Here is a 17310-nt window from a genome sequence, read left to right on the forward strand (position 1 = left end):
CTGAGGTTTTTATCACTTTCCCCATGTTCTCTTTTTGCCTTTATTTTCCTGTAATGACAAAACATCCTTTGTGGGAAAGGTTATACTGAACCCATCTGATCTGATGAAAACTGATTTGTGGTTGCTTTTCCTTATATCAACACCTCCTTATTCCAGTTTGAAATGCTGTCTCCAAGATAAACCAGGTGGAAAAAAAATTATTATTATTCTTTGTACCAGTATTCTTGTAACAGTCTCATTACCAGTATTATCTGGTCCTTTCCTCAGATATCTGGGCACCTCCTTCTTGTGAAGCAATGGTATAGACTGTCACTTTTGTGACAAGATCTGTAGGTCAGTTTTGTGTTGGCTGTTTGAAAATGGTCCTTCATTTGGTAAAGAAGTCCTTCAATAAATCAAGTGTTCTTTGTATCCCAGCTTTAAACTCTTTCAAGAAACCCAGAAACTATCTGCAGGGACAGAGATATGAGTAAACCATGACTAAATGTTGCAGAGCTCAGTATGTTGAAGGCAGCTGGGCAAAGTGCCCGTGCCTGTCCCAGGGAACAGATCTGCTGAACAGTCTGCAGACTGGAGCGTGCAAAGCTCCCTCTGAGATCAGTCAAAGTTCAAAGGCAGAATATAAACCAAAGGATTTTCAGTTTAAGAACCTGTCTGCCTGACACCAGAGAGTATTCCCTCATTCTCCCATTGATTTAATTCATTCACCTTCACACCCACGTACTGTTAAGCATCAAGATGTGTGTGCCCAGGATCACTTGGATGTGAAGCATAGGACATGGTGCCAATCGTCAAGTCCTTGACATGTCTCTGAGATTCTTTTTAATTGGTGCCACCAAGCCAGTTTTTTGACAGGTCTTTTGTATCCTTTAGCATTCACCAGCTGTAATCTGCTGGCTGTTTGCAACAGTGTCCTGCTAACTTCAGCTTCCAGAACCACTTGCTGCTGCTCATTGTTCTGCAGCAATTCCTCCACAGGTGCACTTGGAGTTGAGCTTCCTTTGTTCTTTGCAGAGCTCTTCTCTGTCAGCAGGACTGGGCACATGCCACCCTCACTGACAAATACCCACAGCCCCTAATATCATGGGAGGACTTCCCTGCAATTTTCTGGTTGCCAAGGAATGTGGGTACAGTACAAAAGAAGTTGTAAAGGATACCATAGGGCAGACTAGGATGCCTGCTTCTGGTGATACTCTTGTATCCTCTTTTCAAGCACCCAAGTCATGGGAGGACTTCCCTGCAATTTTCTGGTTGCCAAGGAATGTGGGTACAGTACAAAAGAAGTTGTAAAGGATACCATAGGGCAGACTAGGATGCCTGCTTCCTTGTATCCTCTTTTCAAGCACCCAAATGCCCCGGAGGTAACTCCACTTGAAAACAAGAGTGAAGAACAAGGGCAAAAGCCAATGTGTGGGGTCTTGTAGGAAGATGGAGAGAACAAAAGGAATGCAAAGATGGAAAAAGATGCTGAAATATGTGAAAAAAAAAAGAAAGAATGGTGATGGGGACAGATGTCAGAATTGGAGAGATAAAGATCATAAACTGGGAATGGGAGGAGAACAGGCTACTTGAAATAATTTCCTTCCAGGACATAACACTTCAAATGTCTAAGCCTCTGCTGTGTAGCCTGTATCCTAGCTGCCTCTTGTGGCTGGTTCACTTAGCAATAACAGAATGTTTTGGCTAACAATTACTTTATTCCCTTAGGGCTGGTAATCTCAAGTAGATGAGAACAGCTGTTCTGGGTTCAGACTCACCCATTGGTCCATCTCACCCATTATCCACTCTGACATTTATGGAAACTTTCCTTATATTTAATCACCCTTGTTACCATCTTCTCAACATTTCCTAATTCTGCAGGGTCCTTTCAGACATAAGAGAGCATGAATTGCACATTTGTGGTTTTCTCTATTTCCCCTTTTTTTGCTTTCTATTTTCCCCTGTTTTTAATGCTTTTTAAGAAATTAATTATTTTTATTTGCTGTTTTAACCCCTAGTGAGCAGTGAGTGGATATTTTCATGGAACTTGTGATCATTAGCCTATGACTTTTCTTCCAAGTGGAAGTGACCAGTAAAAAGTCCACTATTCTATATGGGGAAGGATTTCTTTGTAGAGAATTGTTTCTGTCCATATCTGTAACTCTTTTCTTGTAAGCTCAAGTGAATGGATATTAAAATAGCAGTCAAGATTAAATGCAGGTGAAATTCATTATTTCATTATTTGTAATTTTAAGATAATTTCATATATGCAGTCTTAATGTCTTTTACCTTGTTCTAAATAAATAAGGAGTTAATAAAGTCAGGAACCAGATCTATCCTTATTGCACATTAATTTTGGCCCAAATATTATTGTGTATTTTATGTGATATTTTCTTGTAGGGATCTGCCTGACTAACCTCTGATCACAGCAACAGGAATGTGGATGTTTCAATTAATTAATGCTAATTGTTTTTCTTTTGAGGGGCAAATGTTCATGCAACTGACCCAAGCCGTGGACTGACTTCTTGGGAATGGGCTTGTTTCACCGGAAGATCAGAGTCCGCCTTCGTCATGCAGAAGCTGATGGACAGGCCATGCCCAGAACAGTTTTCTGATCAATATAAACCAGAATGGCCAAAAATGAAGGAACTTCTTGCCAAGGCTGCAGAGCCAAAAAGCTGTTTGCAGAAGATTTCTGAGTGTGTAAGGGCAGCTGTCTCGTTCCGGTCTTTCTATGGCCCAGAAGAGGATGGGGTCCTCGACTATATGGTGAAGGTGACAACAAGTTTGGGAAGTCCCTTCGTCGCTCTGGGGTGCCGGACTGTGTGCCCAGGCAGCCCACCTTGTGTGGGGAAACGCAGACTGGCAGTGCAGGAAATCCTTAGGAAGCAGAGAGCAGAGGAGATCCGATCTCAAGACAAAGATCACGTCAGCAGCTACGAGAAGCTCTTTCAGAACTCCAAAGTCACCGTGGTCCCCAAGAAGAAGGAGCGTCGAGCCAGCCTGCAGCCCTTCAGCATGGCGATGTCCCAAGTGACCACAGTAGCCACGAGGAAAGCAAGCCTGCTGCCGCTCCACCTGCTTCGACGCAGCAGCGTCCGGCCGGGGTTTGTCATCCCCAAAGTCCGTGTCAGCAAGGCTCCTCCACCCACCTTCCAGCCAGAAAAGGCGAGGAGGAGAAGCAGCGCCAAGGAGGACCCCTATCTGCAGATTCCCAAGTGGAGATACAAGGAGCTAAAAGAGGAGCGGAGGAAGGCAGAGGAACTGGAGAAGAATAGAGCAGCAGAGGCTCAGAAGCCCAGGCAGGGGTCTCCTGCCCAGAGCAGGACCTGATTTGAAGGTAGTTGCTGAGAAGGTTCTTGAGCCGCTAGTCTTGTTATCCTAGCAAGATAACAGACTGAATGCCTTCATGCATGCCCACTGCTCATGGAGCTGGAATACTGAGTCATGGTCTTTAAGGAGCAGAAATACAGCAAGGGCCATGCCACAGCAAGTCTGATGGTGGAACAGGAAGGTATTTTGAGCTGGAAGACTTACTGGGTTTACTGGTCTGCTGTTGACAGGACGTTCTCAGTGGTGCAGTCCACTTGTGGATTCCTGTTTTTCCAGCTCCCGGTGAATGACTGTGAAACAGCTTGAAAAACGTGTTTGAAAGGATTATATCTTGTGTTTGTTCATTTTGTAATGGACAAAACTAAGCAGTTGTGCTTTTGACACTAGAAATTCCTCCCTCTTCTTCCTTGGGTAGACGTATTGCAAAGGTTTATAGTAATACTTAAAAGTTTAGAATTTTAGCACAGTGTTGGTTGGCAGTGAAAATCCAGGTCTACGGTTGTTTTGGATATACTAAGCACTTTATTTCTATTCCGGTAAACAGATTTTAAGTACAGGTCTATACAGTCTGTATGGATGCAGTTCTTAATGCTATTATTTGCTGTGTTGAACCTAAAAAGGGCTTAATATCTGTGCAGTTGAGATATTCACATCTTCTGCAAGTATAAATCAGGTGCAGAGACTGATTTCTTTGAAGATATATAGAAGATGAGACAATTTTTGATTGCCACCTTCACCTAAGATTTGCCTCCCCCAATAGATTTCCCTTTATCCATTATCTGTTGTCTCCTTTTTAGTCTCAGGGAATATTTTGTCATTGCTTTTAACTGTGAAATAAGGGAGATGGTGAAGCACAGTGGATATTTTTTTTAGGTTGGTATTTAAGTTTCTTTTTAAAAAACTCACCAGGTTTATTGTCAGCCTTTCCAGGATATAGCCAGGACAAGAATATTATGCAGCTTTCAGAGGTTCAGGCAACTTTCCCAGGTGTCAAGTGCAGCTACACGCTGTGAATGCCCAGTCAGAGGTGCAGTACCAGGCAGCTCAGCCACTGACGTGGCCAGATGTCACTGCAAGCTTTGGCACCGCACCTCTGGGTGCCCCAAGAGGGCAGTACCTCACCCCCTGTCTCCACACTGAGAGAAAACCTACGCTAGTATGGAAGTGCATCTCCAAGTGGCAGTTCCCATGGGTTGCTGCAGGTTTTTCTGCTCCACATTAAGGATTCTTCTGGTTGTACCAGCAGTCAGCCTGAACAGCAAGCCAAGCGCTGGAAAATTCTGATAAGGAAGGGCTGTAAACCTGCTGCTGGCTGAGGAAAGACCACACTTACAGAAGTAGAGGTCCAATGCAAACAGCACAGAGCACATGCTCAGGGTAAGGTTTTGCTCAGGCTTTGCACACATTTGAACTGAAATGTGCTGCAGTGTGTCCTCCTGAAGATGCTGCTGTACTGGAGCCCAGGCAGATCCCAGCAGCTGCAGCTGCTGACACCAGTTTCTCCCCAAAAGAGAGGGGAAATTTTTCCATCCTTTAGTCCCACAGCACAAAGGCTGGCCACAGTCTCACTGAATTTGTAATGAAACTGTGGATGTCACGGGAGAAATAAATTCAGTTGATTGAAAACTAGAGCCCAGATCAGCACTGCCATTTCCTGTCTGCGGGGTCTGACAGAAGTTAGGACAGATATGGGAAACAAGAATTTTCTTTGTACTTCTGTGCTGGCCAGACTGCAGTGCCAGGTGGCATCCTACGTCAAAGCTGGAGGAATACACACCTGCCAATACACCTGCCCAGTCCTGGGAATATGAATAGCATTTTAATCTGCAAGTGCATCAGTGCTGTGCAATTCATAGGCACCAATTTTGTAATGGCTTTGGGGTGACCAGAATACAAGCTGAACTCATTTCTTTGGAAAGCAGAAAGACAATCTTTTGGCTGGTTGTGGCAAAGGTATCAGGACAGATTTCAAATTGGTACACTGGATTGAATGTTTTAACTGTTAACTGTTGTTTACTGCCAACCCAGGGTTTTGAAGATTTAGCATTCATATTTGGTTCTGAAAAGCAACCTGTGCTACAGCTGAGCACTTGAATTTGCACTTTCAGTACCACCTGCAAGAGACCGACAATGGACAGGTGCACTCAGGGATTAACATACAGTATGTTAGAATTAGGGGCTGGAAATTAAGCCTATTTTCTAATCCTTTGTACTTTACTGTGTTTATGTGCATAAATGTGATATTTCCATTAAAAGAGGCACAAGATGTAAAACTTATTAAGCACTCTTATTCTTCAAAAGGGTTGGGGGATGCTGCTTTTCAGTTTCTTGTGGATCTAAAAGCCCATTCACTTTCACCAAAAGACTCATCAGCATCACCCAAAAGCAGTTTCTTTTCCCTGGAGTTATTGTGGGTCAACTTCACACTCCTTGTGAATTTTTCCCTGGGAGTTAAGGAAAACTATTGCATTTGTTTCCCATCAGGTTTTCACTGGTCATCTTGCTGGAGAGAGAACTCATTGCTTTGCTGGCCTGTGTCCATGTTGCACGGCTGCAAGCAGCTGGTCTCCCAGTATCCTTGCTGAGAGTGTGACTCCACTTGGGGCATCTGTGTAAAGCTTTGCACTTGCTAGTTTTGGCTGTGCAGGCCACAGGTTTCTATGTCTTCACTGCTTTCCTCCCCTGCTGCCTCACTGCTCTCCAGCTATCTTCCCCTCTTCATCTCCATCCTCACCCTAAAGGCTGCACCCCTCACTTGCTGTTTATCTTACCTGTCTGAAGGTTGCAGTGGGCAAAGCTCCCACAAAACACTTCCTAAAACCTGTGGCAAACGGACCACAGTGGAGGAGGAGGAGGAGGAGGCACACGTGGCTTGCTTTCAGCCATCTGTCCCCTTGAGCTGCTGCTGCCGAGGAGGATTTGAGTTCTGTTGGATTTCAGCACAAATAGAGTGGCTTGATCTGTGTTTTGTTGTGGATTTTTTTTGCCCCAAGAGATCCATAACTATGAAATGCCAGGCAATACTGGCTGTACTTCAGGTTGCTCCTGCTCACTCAAGCAGCACAGTTTACCTCTTAAAAAAGAGCAAGCAAACTCTTGGCAGCACCTCCTGGCAGCTGGAGCCCCTGAGGGAAGGCAAAGGTGCTGCTGCAGAAAGATGCTCCTCAGAAGGAAAAGGGACATTAATTCCTAGGGCAGAGGGAGGTTTTCTACCTGCCTTCAGTGCCAGGCTGTAGTGTGGCACATTAGTGGGAAGAATGTCCTGGAGTGGGAGCTGTGTCTGCCATCACAGCCATTACTTGTCTGAGTACCATGGGAACATCTCACCACACTGCTCCCAGGAAGCTCCCAGCCCCTTGGGCCAACCTAGTTCTGCAGTAACTGTATTAACAGGGATTTAATGACAGTGACAGTGGAAGGTGGAAGTCCAACTGCTTCCCAACATTTTCTAAAATTATATTATTGCCTCATCTCTGGTAAGGAAGAGCTTTAGCATGGGGGTTCCCTGTAGCCTCCCTCCCAGAAGGCACCAACTTCCCCATCACCCAATACCAGCCACTGTGCTGGGCATCATCCAAGTAAGGGAATAACCAAAAAGTATTCATAGATACCTCCAAAGGTATCACAGGCAGTCACAGTGTTAGAAAAGAAGCCTGAAAAATGAGAAGGACCAATTCATCTTATTCTGGAGAACAGGAATTTTCTTCTGTTTGGCGAATTCCTATGTGCAGCTAAATGCAGCATTTATGGGAAAACTTTGTGAACTCTGGACCCTTTTTCTTTGGCTGTGGAGCTGCTGACCACTGGGAAGTATAAATGATATCAGCCAAATCCATGCTGAGACTGAGATGTGCTTTATAATGCTAATTATGCTAAATATGGATATCCCAGACTGGGCAAACTGGATGCTCCAAATCAGTTCCCCACCTATATAAACACCTATATCATTAAGTTTTTTTAATTATACATGGTATTACACTTAACCATATCTATAAAACTAGCTACAGGTAACACAGGCACACATAAACATCATTCCTATAAAAAATGAGATACATACATAAAACATATATATAGATATATATATAAATTAAAAATTTTTAACATATATTATTAACACATATACATATAAAAAGCCTCTTACCTCCTAGAGATAATGTGGAGCACTTATATATGTTAATGATGACCATCTCTCAAAAAAGCCAGTATTAAATAATTGTTCTGTAAGAGGAACAAATCATTTGGGGTATATTATGGAGGCTACAAAGGGAAAACAGACCAGCTGCCTTTTCACTGAACACTATGGAGCACTTGCATGAGAAGAGGCAGGGTCTTTTGTGAAAATTGTACTTCACTGGATAATTAAAGTTATTATACACATTAATTTTGCATAGTCAGGTTTAAATTTGCCACTTCTCTTGGCACATTTGAATTTGCAATGGTTGTAGCATGCTTTTATATCTATAAAACTGTGCAGAGGTTTGTGGATAATTAGTGAGCCAAATGCTCCTGTTTCAGTTGTCTCTCAGGGAAAGAGAAGAGGTTGGGAAAATGGGTTCAGGTGGTTCATTTTCCCCTTCCTGTTGTAGCAGCTTCCCACACGAATGACAGTTTGCTTCTTTGCCCAAGCCCTTCCTCCCAAACAGCTAGAAAATGAACAGAAACCCTCCAGAGGCAGATGTGCAAAATCTGTGCTCGTGGGTGCCGTCCTGGATGCATCCAGTGATTTCTCACAAGGCACTGATGGAGCAGTGAGCTCCTGTAAATGTGGATCAGGAAAGGGGCACAGGAGCTGCTGGAACATCTGTGCTCCGTGTGTGTGCGTGCCAGTGGGATTTTAACTCTGGATGCCATAGTAACTGAAGTCAGCTCTGAGAGGTGTTAACCACCAAAGGTGCTTCCTGAGCCTCTGTGCACAGCTTTCTGCTGACAAAGGTGATAAAATATTTACTTTCACACCACATGCAGCAGCAGGAAGTTAAGGTTTCCTTGTGTTTGCTGCCACTATACTGCAGCCAGCTTTTTGCAGAAGCCTGAAGTGTATTCATATGAGTGAAATAAAATATTTGTTTGGTGAGCACCAAACCGAACAGACCAGCCATATTAAAGTAATTTTTCTTTGTTTCAGTCTCAAAAATTTGTTGAGCAAACAGAAATTCCACTAACATGACCATAAAAATATACTTTGTGGGTGTTTTACACAATCAGTTTCTCACCGGTAGCTTTTGAAAAATGTGGGGTTTATTCTTCGCATGATTGACCGCATTGTCCTTTTTTAAAATGTTCATGGGCACAATGAGCAGTGTTTGCCTGTGGTTTCCCAGGTCTTATGCAAGAGCCTTTTTAGGCTTCTGAAGGGTTTCCAGCTCTCACAAGAATCTGCATGACTGCCTAGGATACTGTGCTCAGAGAAAGCCAAGGGAAAAGTGCTGTATGTCAGCTGTCCAAAGAAGAGATAGCCAGGCACCACGGCAAGGTCTGGTTGGTACTTAAAAACAACACAAAAAAACCCCAATTGAGCCATTTTAACTGAAAAGTTAAGCGGAACTAATGTGCACAAACTCTCTTGGGTTGGTTTTAATCAGGCTGATATTCACTTGACTTAACCAATCAGAAGCAGATTGTGGTTAGAGATACAAATCATTCATCCTGAAATCGGTTTCCGTGCAGAGAGCTGTGGCAGCTTAGGTGTGTTGTTTCCAGAGAAGAGGGCTGCCCTGCCACATCCTCGACCTGAGGGAAGGCTCTGACCTGGGCTCTCTGCCAAACCATGCTGGTTTCTTGCAGCTTCCATTTTTCCAAGCAGGTTCTTGTTGCCCTTTTGCTCATCGTTGATGAGCTCTCTCACACACAGCAGCCAATGGCATCTCCTGGAGCCACTCAGTGCCTCTTGCTCACCTTTAGCTAATTACCAGTGTCACTTTCATTAACATGGCTCACAGCTGCCAGGGATCCTTCCCTTCGCACCATCCCCAGCAGCACGCTGCAGCTTTGCTCTGTCACTTGGATTTGGGAAAATCTAAACCCCCACATGCAGCGCTGGGTAAGAGCTGCATTGTCACCATCCTCCATGGAGAACTGCTCTCCTCCCATCAAGTAAAACACTGGCTTAATCTTTAATTCAACACTGTCTTTTGAGGATCACAGCCCCTGCTCAGGAACAAAGTGAGCCTGACAACAGTCAGAGTCAGAAGATGAAATATTAATCCATGCTTTCGTGACATTCAGGCTGGATTACAATAATTCCCTGTCTGCAGGTCTCCCAAGGCCGCCTCCTACAAAACACAGTTTGTACAGAAGCCGTGGGACTTAACCACTGCAGACAGTCAGCTCACCTCCCAGACTCCAAACCTGGGGCTTGTCTGGAGACCTCTCTTCCTTCTTTATCTCCAGGTATGCTCTTCAATTGCCAGATGCAGATCACATTCATAACTGTGGCTATTTTTAGTCACTAGAAAAAATCCCAGTTTCAGGTTGTGTCAAATTAAAAAAAAAAAAAAGTATAAAAGCTATAAATATGATAGGAAGATTCTACAAATATGATAGACTATGACTGTGGCTCTTTCTCTCCTAAGCCCATCATCCCAGGGCACAGAACATATGTCAGATGGGTCACTCTTCTTTTAGGGCATTGAATGGCATTTCCTCGGGGTGAGAATTAGTTAAATTGGAAAAGCAACAAAATGAGGCACAGTGAAGAGCTGAGTGTTGTACACCAGTCAGCTCAGATCTGATGAAAGTAAAGAGAATGTGAGGCTGAATGAGGAAAAGAAATCCACCACCACAAAGGGATATAGCTGAAGAAAACACCGAGGGAAGAAAACAAGTTAAAGCCAAGCTCACCATCTGGGATTTCCATAAGCATCAAAGATGCAGCTGTTCCTGTGTTGGCATGTGTTGGATCAAGTGCAGGGCTTGTACTTGCTTATTTCCTGTGTGCCTCAGTCTACCCCTCAATTGAAGAGAAATATTTCCTTCAATACCATTTTAATCCATAAGGTCAGCTCTTGGTTACCAGGTAGTAAGGGAAAAGGATGGATGGGAAAATCCATGGAAACAAAACCATGTAACGAAAATTATGTCAGCCAAGCAAAGTGAGAATGTGTCATCTCCTGCCTTTGGAAAACCACACAAAATTCTTCAGAGATGGCAGAGGCAGCTGGGACAGCAGGGGCCAGAGTGGAGCCTGTGGCAATCCCAGTGGCAGTGTTCAGATGTGAGGTGATGGTGAGGCTGGACACATCCAGGACACAGATCATCTGCTGCTCATGGCTGCAGAGTGGCTGAGCCCACACAGCTTCTGAAGACAAAGAAGGGCAAAAGTGCTCATGCATTCCCTATAATACAGATATATAACATTAAAGGTGCCCTCCCTCAAAACACATTTAAAAAGTATACTTCTCTCTGAGTAACAGGAAGCTACAGTGCCCTTGGCCTTTTTTTCCTGCCAAGTGATTTCCTTAAGTAAATGAGTATTTGCTGTATAGGAAAGCTTAGCCTAAAATGCAAGACTAAGGAAGTTTTGCATCATATACCACCATCATGCCCTACTTTGCTGAAGAATTCCAGCTTTTGTAGATCCAGTGGGCTATTTAAGAGATTTATGAAGTTATGAAAGCAAAAGTCAGGTCCATGCAGTTTAAATACCATAAAATCCCTGTGTTGCCATTTCCCATTAGCTGGGTTCTTCTGAAAGCCTTGTGCCAGCTGAGAAGGCACATCCGAGAGTGACACTTAGGGGGAATTTAAATGAACCCAGGGCAGGGGAAAAAAAGGAGGGAGAGGTGGCAGCAGCAGCAGCCCAGCAGCAGCAGCAGCAGTAAGTCAGACAAAGCCAAGATCTAATTTAACAGTGATCATCCCTCACACAGTTCTTTAAAAATCACATTAATGTATGGACATGAACCTTCCTACAGAATTGTGGGTTTACACTCACCCAAAGGAGCCTCTGGAGTCCTAGACCCATGGAAGAGTGAAGAAATCCTTGTGGCCTGAAGGTCTGTCCCTCAAGCCAAAGAAGGCATCACTGCTCACATTTTCAGAGTAGTGTCAAGAAAACCATAGTGGTGGGAAGGAGTTGAAGTGAGAATTCTGGAGTACCAGGCTGCACCCAGACCTCTGCGGGAAGGTCTGCACTGCAGAAAGATCTATACCTGTGAAATATTTTGAGAGCACTGATACCTTTCCTAGGATTCCTTGCAAAGTGTTTCTGCTAATTTCAATTTTATCCACATCTTTCATTTGAGAAAATATCTACTGAGTTGAGCAGTGAATTCTGGGATGCTGGCAGGGCATGTAGCTATTTAAGGGCTTTTTCACATCTGTTTTCACAGGCAAACCCTATTAAATTGTAACAATAAACCACATGGATTTTACTAGTAAGCAATCAATTTCCATGAAAGATAACAAAAGCTTTCACTGAAATGGGCTAGAAATCCAAATCCCTTAAAATCTGAGTCTGTATTATAAGTACCATGCTGTAGGCACTGCAGTAAACACTGCTTATTGGGTGCTCAGGGTGTGTTTTTTTAGGTTAAGCATCACCAGCAGATGCAGTCACATGTGATGGGGTAACCCCACACACTTTATGGCTGCTGCAAACTCCAAACATATCCACTGGTCCAGAACAAAACACTCTTTTTGCCCTCTCTTCCAGCAGCTGCTCACGGCACAACAAGCTCCCACAGACTCTGCTGGTGGCTGGATGCCTCTGGTCCCCAGAAATGCCTCATGGGCTGGGACTCTCTGAGGTGCCTGGCCCCCAAAGATCGTGCAAGGCAGTGTCTTGAGAAGTGACCCTGGCAGGGACCCTCCAAACTCCCACATCAATAACACCTGGGGATAAACCTCGGAGACCCCACCAAGGAAGGGTACAGAGAAATATCAAAATATCAAGGTTAGAACAGCTCAGCTGCTGTAGCCTCACACCATTGTTTTTCATTAATATCTTCCCCAAATTCTGTTCATCAGCTAAACCATCCCTCAGTGAATCTACAGAAAATGCCCACCTGATGCTCAGCATCCACTGGCAGTTTTAGGGAGTGAAGATCCAAGCTCCGCTTGAGTTCTCTCCCCTGGATGCTCTCCCAGACGCTGCTTTTAGTCACCTCCCCACACCTAAGTTCCCACCTCGAAGCAGTCTAGTGCACCACAAAACAGTACCAGTTACATCAAAGTTAATCTGTGGCTTTGCAAGGCACAGGCAGGAGCAGGACCATGAAGTGTTGTGACAGCCTGTCCTTGAGAGAGGCAGCACTGGGGAGCGAGAGGCCAGCAGATGACACAGACTGTTAGACACGCTGCCTCTCGGTGACTCCAGGCACACAGGGATTGAAGATTTCACTCTAAGAAGCATTTCTGTTAAGTTTGCAGAATAAAAACAAATTCACCTCTCCTTTTACACTTGAAGAGCTTCTGCTGCACAGCTGATGAAAGGCAAAAAGGCTTCAGCTCTATGGTTATTATGCCAGCAAATATGGCTGAAAAAATACACAGGGCTCATGTTCATTCCTTGTAGCTTGTATTACCTATTAGAACTATAATGCTATCAAAGTGATGTTCTCCATTTACATTGGCCCTAGCATTTCACCTTGAGTACAAATGCTAAGCTATCAAAATGGAGTGCTCAAAATGAGTATGAAGGTGCCATTGTTACTCAGCCACCTTTCAGAGTATTCGTACTGGGTCACTAATGCTGTTTAGAATTGTTTCTCAGGGTAATTGGTACAGCTCTTCTTCCTCAAGTGCTGTGCTTTAATCTTTTCACTCTGTAATCTCAGCCACAGAAATATTTGTATTTTCAGAACATAAAGGACAATAAATCAAGAGTGAAGTTCTTGCTTGATTCTGACTATTGAAAGCATTTCAATAGCACCTGCAGGCTGAGCTGACATCTTGCCATTTGTTTTGCAATCTTGTTTGATTATAGGCAAAGCAACAGGTAAGTAAAAGAGAAACTGCAAAGCAGTAACCCTGAGACTGCTTTTATAAATAAACAAAGGATATAATTTTTAAAATATACATTTATATACAATGTTTATATCATTCCTCAAAAAGGGGCTGTGGTTGTGCTTATGCTTGTTTCTGCTGAAACAGACTGTACACTTGTTTACTAGTATATGAAAAATTAGGATCTTTTCCCCTTAGTTATTAAAATCAAGTATACTGATTTATACAACATGTATATGTTTAGTTGTACACATACTGTTGTGTGTTACAACAGTGGTTCCCTCCTCCCTTCTATCTCACAAGCTAATTTACTCTGAACCATTTTGTTCAACTGTTTTCAAAAGAACTCATAAACTCATATTCTCATATAATCTTTTCTTCTAAACTTGCTGTTCCAGCAAGGAGCACTGCACAGACCTGTGTTCCTTCTTCCAAGGAGCTCTGTTGAATTCCAGTCCCTATTTTTGAAATCATGGGGTCTACACAATGACAGTCTAGGGTCATATTTTGCATGACAAATTTCATTTCATGCCCTGAAGCCAGAGCTTCACAACACATTTGTGAGTCAGGAAAAAGCCCAGAAATCAATGTTTAAAAAGTGGCTTAGCAGTGACCAAGCTGCAGAACTGAAGATGGGACACAGCCGTGTAACACCGGCATTCCTCTGCAGAACTCCACAAATACAACTCACATAAAGGAAAGGATCTGCCCACAAGTCTTCTCCAGCACTTTTTAGGCTGATAGAAAAGTGTTAGTTACAGTGTTTGAAAAGAGGGATGTTTGGAGGTCTCTACCTCATGTAAAATACCTAGTTTCACTCTCCAGTCCTGCAAAATAAATCTGAACTTACCTTAATTCCTTGGGAAGTATCACTGAAGTTAACAGGACTATAAACACAAAGTAGAAATCCTCTAAAAGACGGGTGGCCTGCATGGAATAGGAAAATAACCTGCCTTGCAGGAACCTACACCTGTAGGAATCCTAAATCTCCCAGGGGAGATCTGCTTAGATGGCATTGGTAACATTTTCCATACTTTTTAATGTATAGATTCTGCCTTTTATGATTCTTTTTTATCCTGCACCCACTAACAAAGTCATTCCCATTGTACAGGACCAGCCATCAGAGAGTGACACACAGAGCACACCACGACAGCCAGGAACAAAACGAGATGCATAAACAAACTAAACATATGCACCTAGGGGAGAGGAATATTATGGGTCATGATAAATAGTCAGATCAAGCTCAGTGCTTTCTTTAAGTATTTACCTTAGCCGCTACTGGCTGGTGGCGAGCCAGTCATCAGCATGCAAAGCACAGTTCTAACACGGTGAAGTTTTCAGTGTGGATGTTGTAGGAGCTCTTTGGGGCCACAAAAAGCAAAGTCTTAACCGAGGACCTTAACCAAGATCCTCATAACAAGCTCAGTTGACAGGCTTATTTAAGGCTTCAGCCTTTCATTCCAAACCCCTCCAGCTGTCACAACTGTCACATCAGCAGCAGGCTAATGTTTATTACGTTCTGGGTAATAAATCAGGCCCTAAAAGGAGAATTCTTGTATTTGATATTCATTATCTCTTGTCCAGAGGGAAGGAATTAGGTAAGGAATTAGCTTCTGATGTGGGTCTTTTTTATTAGCAACTCAGATGTAACACTAGCTACCTGCAAAAAGGATGTTAAAGGTGTTCACCCAAACTGCATGTTCCAAAGAATCTGATCTCCCATTGCTTAATACCTCTGGGATGAACGAAATCTTACATCCTAGTTTTTAAAACAGACTGTTCTTTCATTGTAGGGACATACACAAACACACACACATGAATATTAATTAGGTCTCAGTTCAACTAGAGTATGTCTTAGTTCTACATCCTATATCCACATATATGCTGCCTGCCTTTTGCAGTGAAGAGAGATAACATATATTTCTTTATGCTTAACCTTGCAGGTTAGAAGAACCAGAATTTATTAACATGTATTTGCATTTGCAGATTTCCCTCATCTAAAGGCCACTTCCATGCAAAAAAGATTCAAGGACATGTAGATTTACGAATCAAAGAATTGTCCTCTCAGTATGTAATTAGGCATGGGGAATTGAGGTCACCAAGCAGCATAAGAAATGGCCAGTGTACAGTTCTGAAACAATATGAGAGCTCTGCTTCTTTTCTCTTATCATCCTCTAACAACAGCTTTACAGAGCACAACTGAATCCACTTCTGTGCTGATCCATTTACTGTTCTACTTTTAACATTTGAGGCTTTACTTCTCTAATCACAGCTCCTGTTCACCACTGATTTAAATACACCAGAAAGTGAAATGAAGTGTGCAACATTCCACTGGCATGCGCCCCAGTCTGGTGGTCTTCAAGAGACAAAGCCAGATAACCTTTATCTTCCTCAGACATACCATATGAAAAATTAAATATAGCTTAAGATGAGATGCACATCTCATCTTAGAAATAAGGCTCAGAAAAAAGTTGGTTTTTTTTTAAATACCAAGTGAAGTTTTCTGTTACATCAGTTACATTCAGAACATTAGGTTCACAAGTAAGCATAAAACAAGGAAAAAGGTGATGCCTCTCTTCCTTCAGACCCAAACACTGACACACTTGGTGCAATTTTACTCTGAAAGGCACTGAATATGTGGTTTCAGTCACACCTGAAACATGAGAAGATATTTGTCATTTTAGCTGCTACCAGCATACAGAAATAAATGGCTAACTCTTGCTTTTCATTTTAACTAACTCCACTGTTCTATATTTTAAAAGGCACTTCTGGCTTAAGAGAGAAGCCAAGTGGGTTCCTTTGTGACCCTGAGGGTCTCAGTTGGCCAGGGCATGGTGCTAACACCAGGGCTGTGGGTCCAATCCCCCAGGGGCCATTCACTTCACTGGACTCACTGGGTCTTTGTGAGTCCCTTCCAGCTCAGAGTATTCTGTGATTTGGAAACTGTGGTCTCATTGCTGTGCTCTCCAGTTCACTCACTCCTCTAATAAAGTGATGCCACTATCCATCTTCACCTGGTATCAGATAGCCATTGACACCTGAGCTGCCACCACACATGGCTCGTAAGAGCCCATTTCACACACCTTCATAACCTGCTACTTGCTTCTCTGCCAGAAGGGAGGATAAAGACCATTATGCTGAACCAGCTTTAGTCAGGACAATGTGACACTATACTGAAGGTAACACCGTGCTACCTTACTGATACTGATGCGAGCTGCAGTGTTATTAGCAGCTAACCAATTTTCATAATCCTTAAAATCACTGTAGATTACTAATGCTTTTCTTTTCCTAAAGCTACGAGTGACCTATAGAATGCCAGGCACTCACGTTTTCTAAAAATACCTCCAATGTAAGCTGGACAGCAGAGATTATGCTACAGGGATTCTTTCAAGGTCACTTGCAAGATCTCTGCGTGCCATGGCTTTAGTATCCTTAAATTCAGTTTTGTCATTGACAGCATTCTGTGTTTCACAAAAAATCATCAGCAACCATGCATGCCTGTGAGCTCCAAATAGTAATAAATTCCATTCCCAGAAAGGGCTATCATATTATTTCTCTTGCCTCTGATCAGCATTCTGAAGGGAAGGAAAACAGTGATTGCAATAGAAATTACTGCTTTGTTCACAAAGTGCTTTGTCAAATACAATGCACTCTACCTCTCCTCTCAGGCCTCATATCTCAATGCTAGTGCTTCCATTTTATGATTCAAGGAATAGTATACACTAGCTGCAGTCTTTTCTCTGATAGGGGATGAAGAAAATCAATAAAGGCACATTCTTGAAGGAGACCCAAAACCACAGAGACAAACAAAATACAAAACTCCACCTTCTTAAGAAACTACCTTTACTAATTTTATATAATAGAATCACGCACAGCACTTACCAAAGGTTACAGCTACAATGCTGTTTTATTTTACCCATCTGCTGAAAAAATCCCATGATTTACTGCTGCAGACTTGACTCAGTTTCTTCTTGAGCCAGCCAGTCATTATGACCTGCATCCCTCTGCATCCTTATATAGCAGGTAACATTAGCTGTAACCAGCTGTATTTAA

At 43.0% G+C, this 17310-nt stretch overlaps 1 protein-coding gene across 1 annotated transcript in view; it reads left to right on the forward strand.

The window, feature by feature from the left end:
- ANKRD33B (ankyrin repeat domain 33B) overlaps positions 1 to 3312 on the forward strand; it is a 43611-nt gene extending 40299 nt beyond the window's left edge. Inside the window, exon 4 of the mRNA XM_041475995.1 lies at positions 2462 to 3312. Coding sequence (XP_041331929.1) covers positions 2462 to 3312 — 851 coding nt within the window. The remainder of the gene's footprint in view (positions 1 to 2461) is intronic.
- The last annotated feature ends 13998 nt before the right edge of the window (positions 3313 to 17310 follow it).

The sequence above is a fragment of the Pyrgilauda ruficollis genome, unplaced genomic scaffold, assembly GCF_017590135.1.
Source record: "Pyrgilauda ruficollis isolate IOZ18807 unplaced genomic scaffold, ASM1759013v1 scaffold37, whole genome shotgun sequence".
Taxonomy (NCBI): domain Eukaryota; kingdom Metazoa; phylum Chordata; class Aves; order Passeriformes; family Passeridae; genus Pyrgilauda; species Pyrgilauda ruficollis.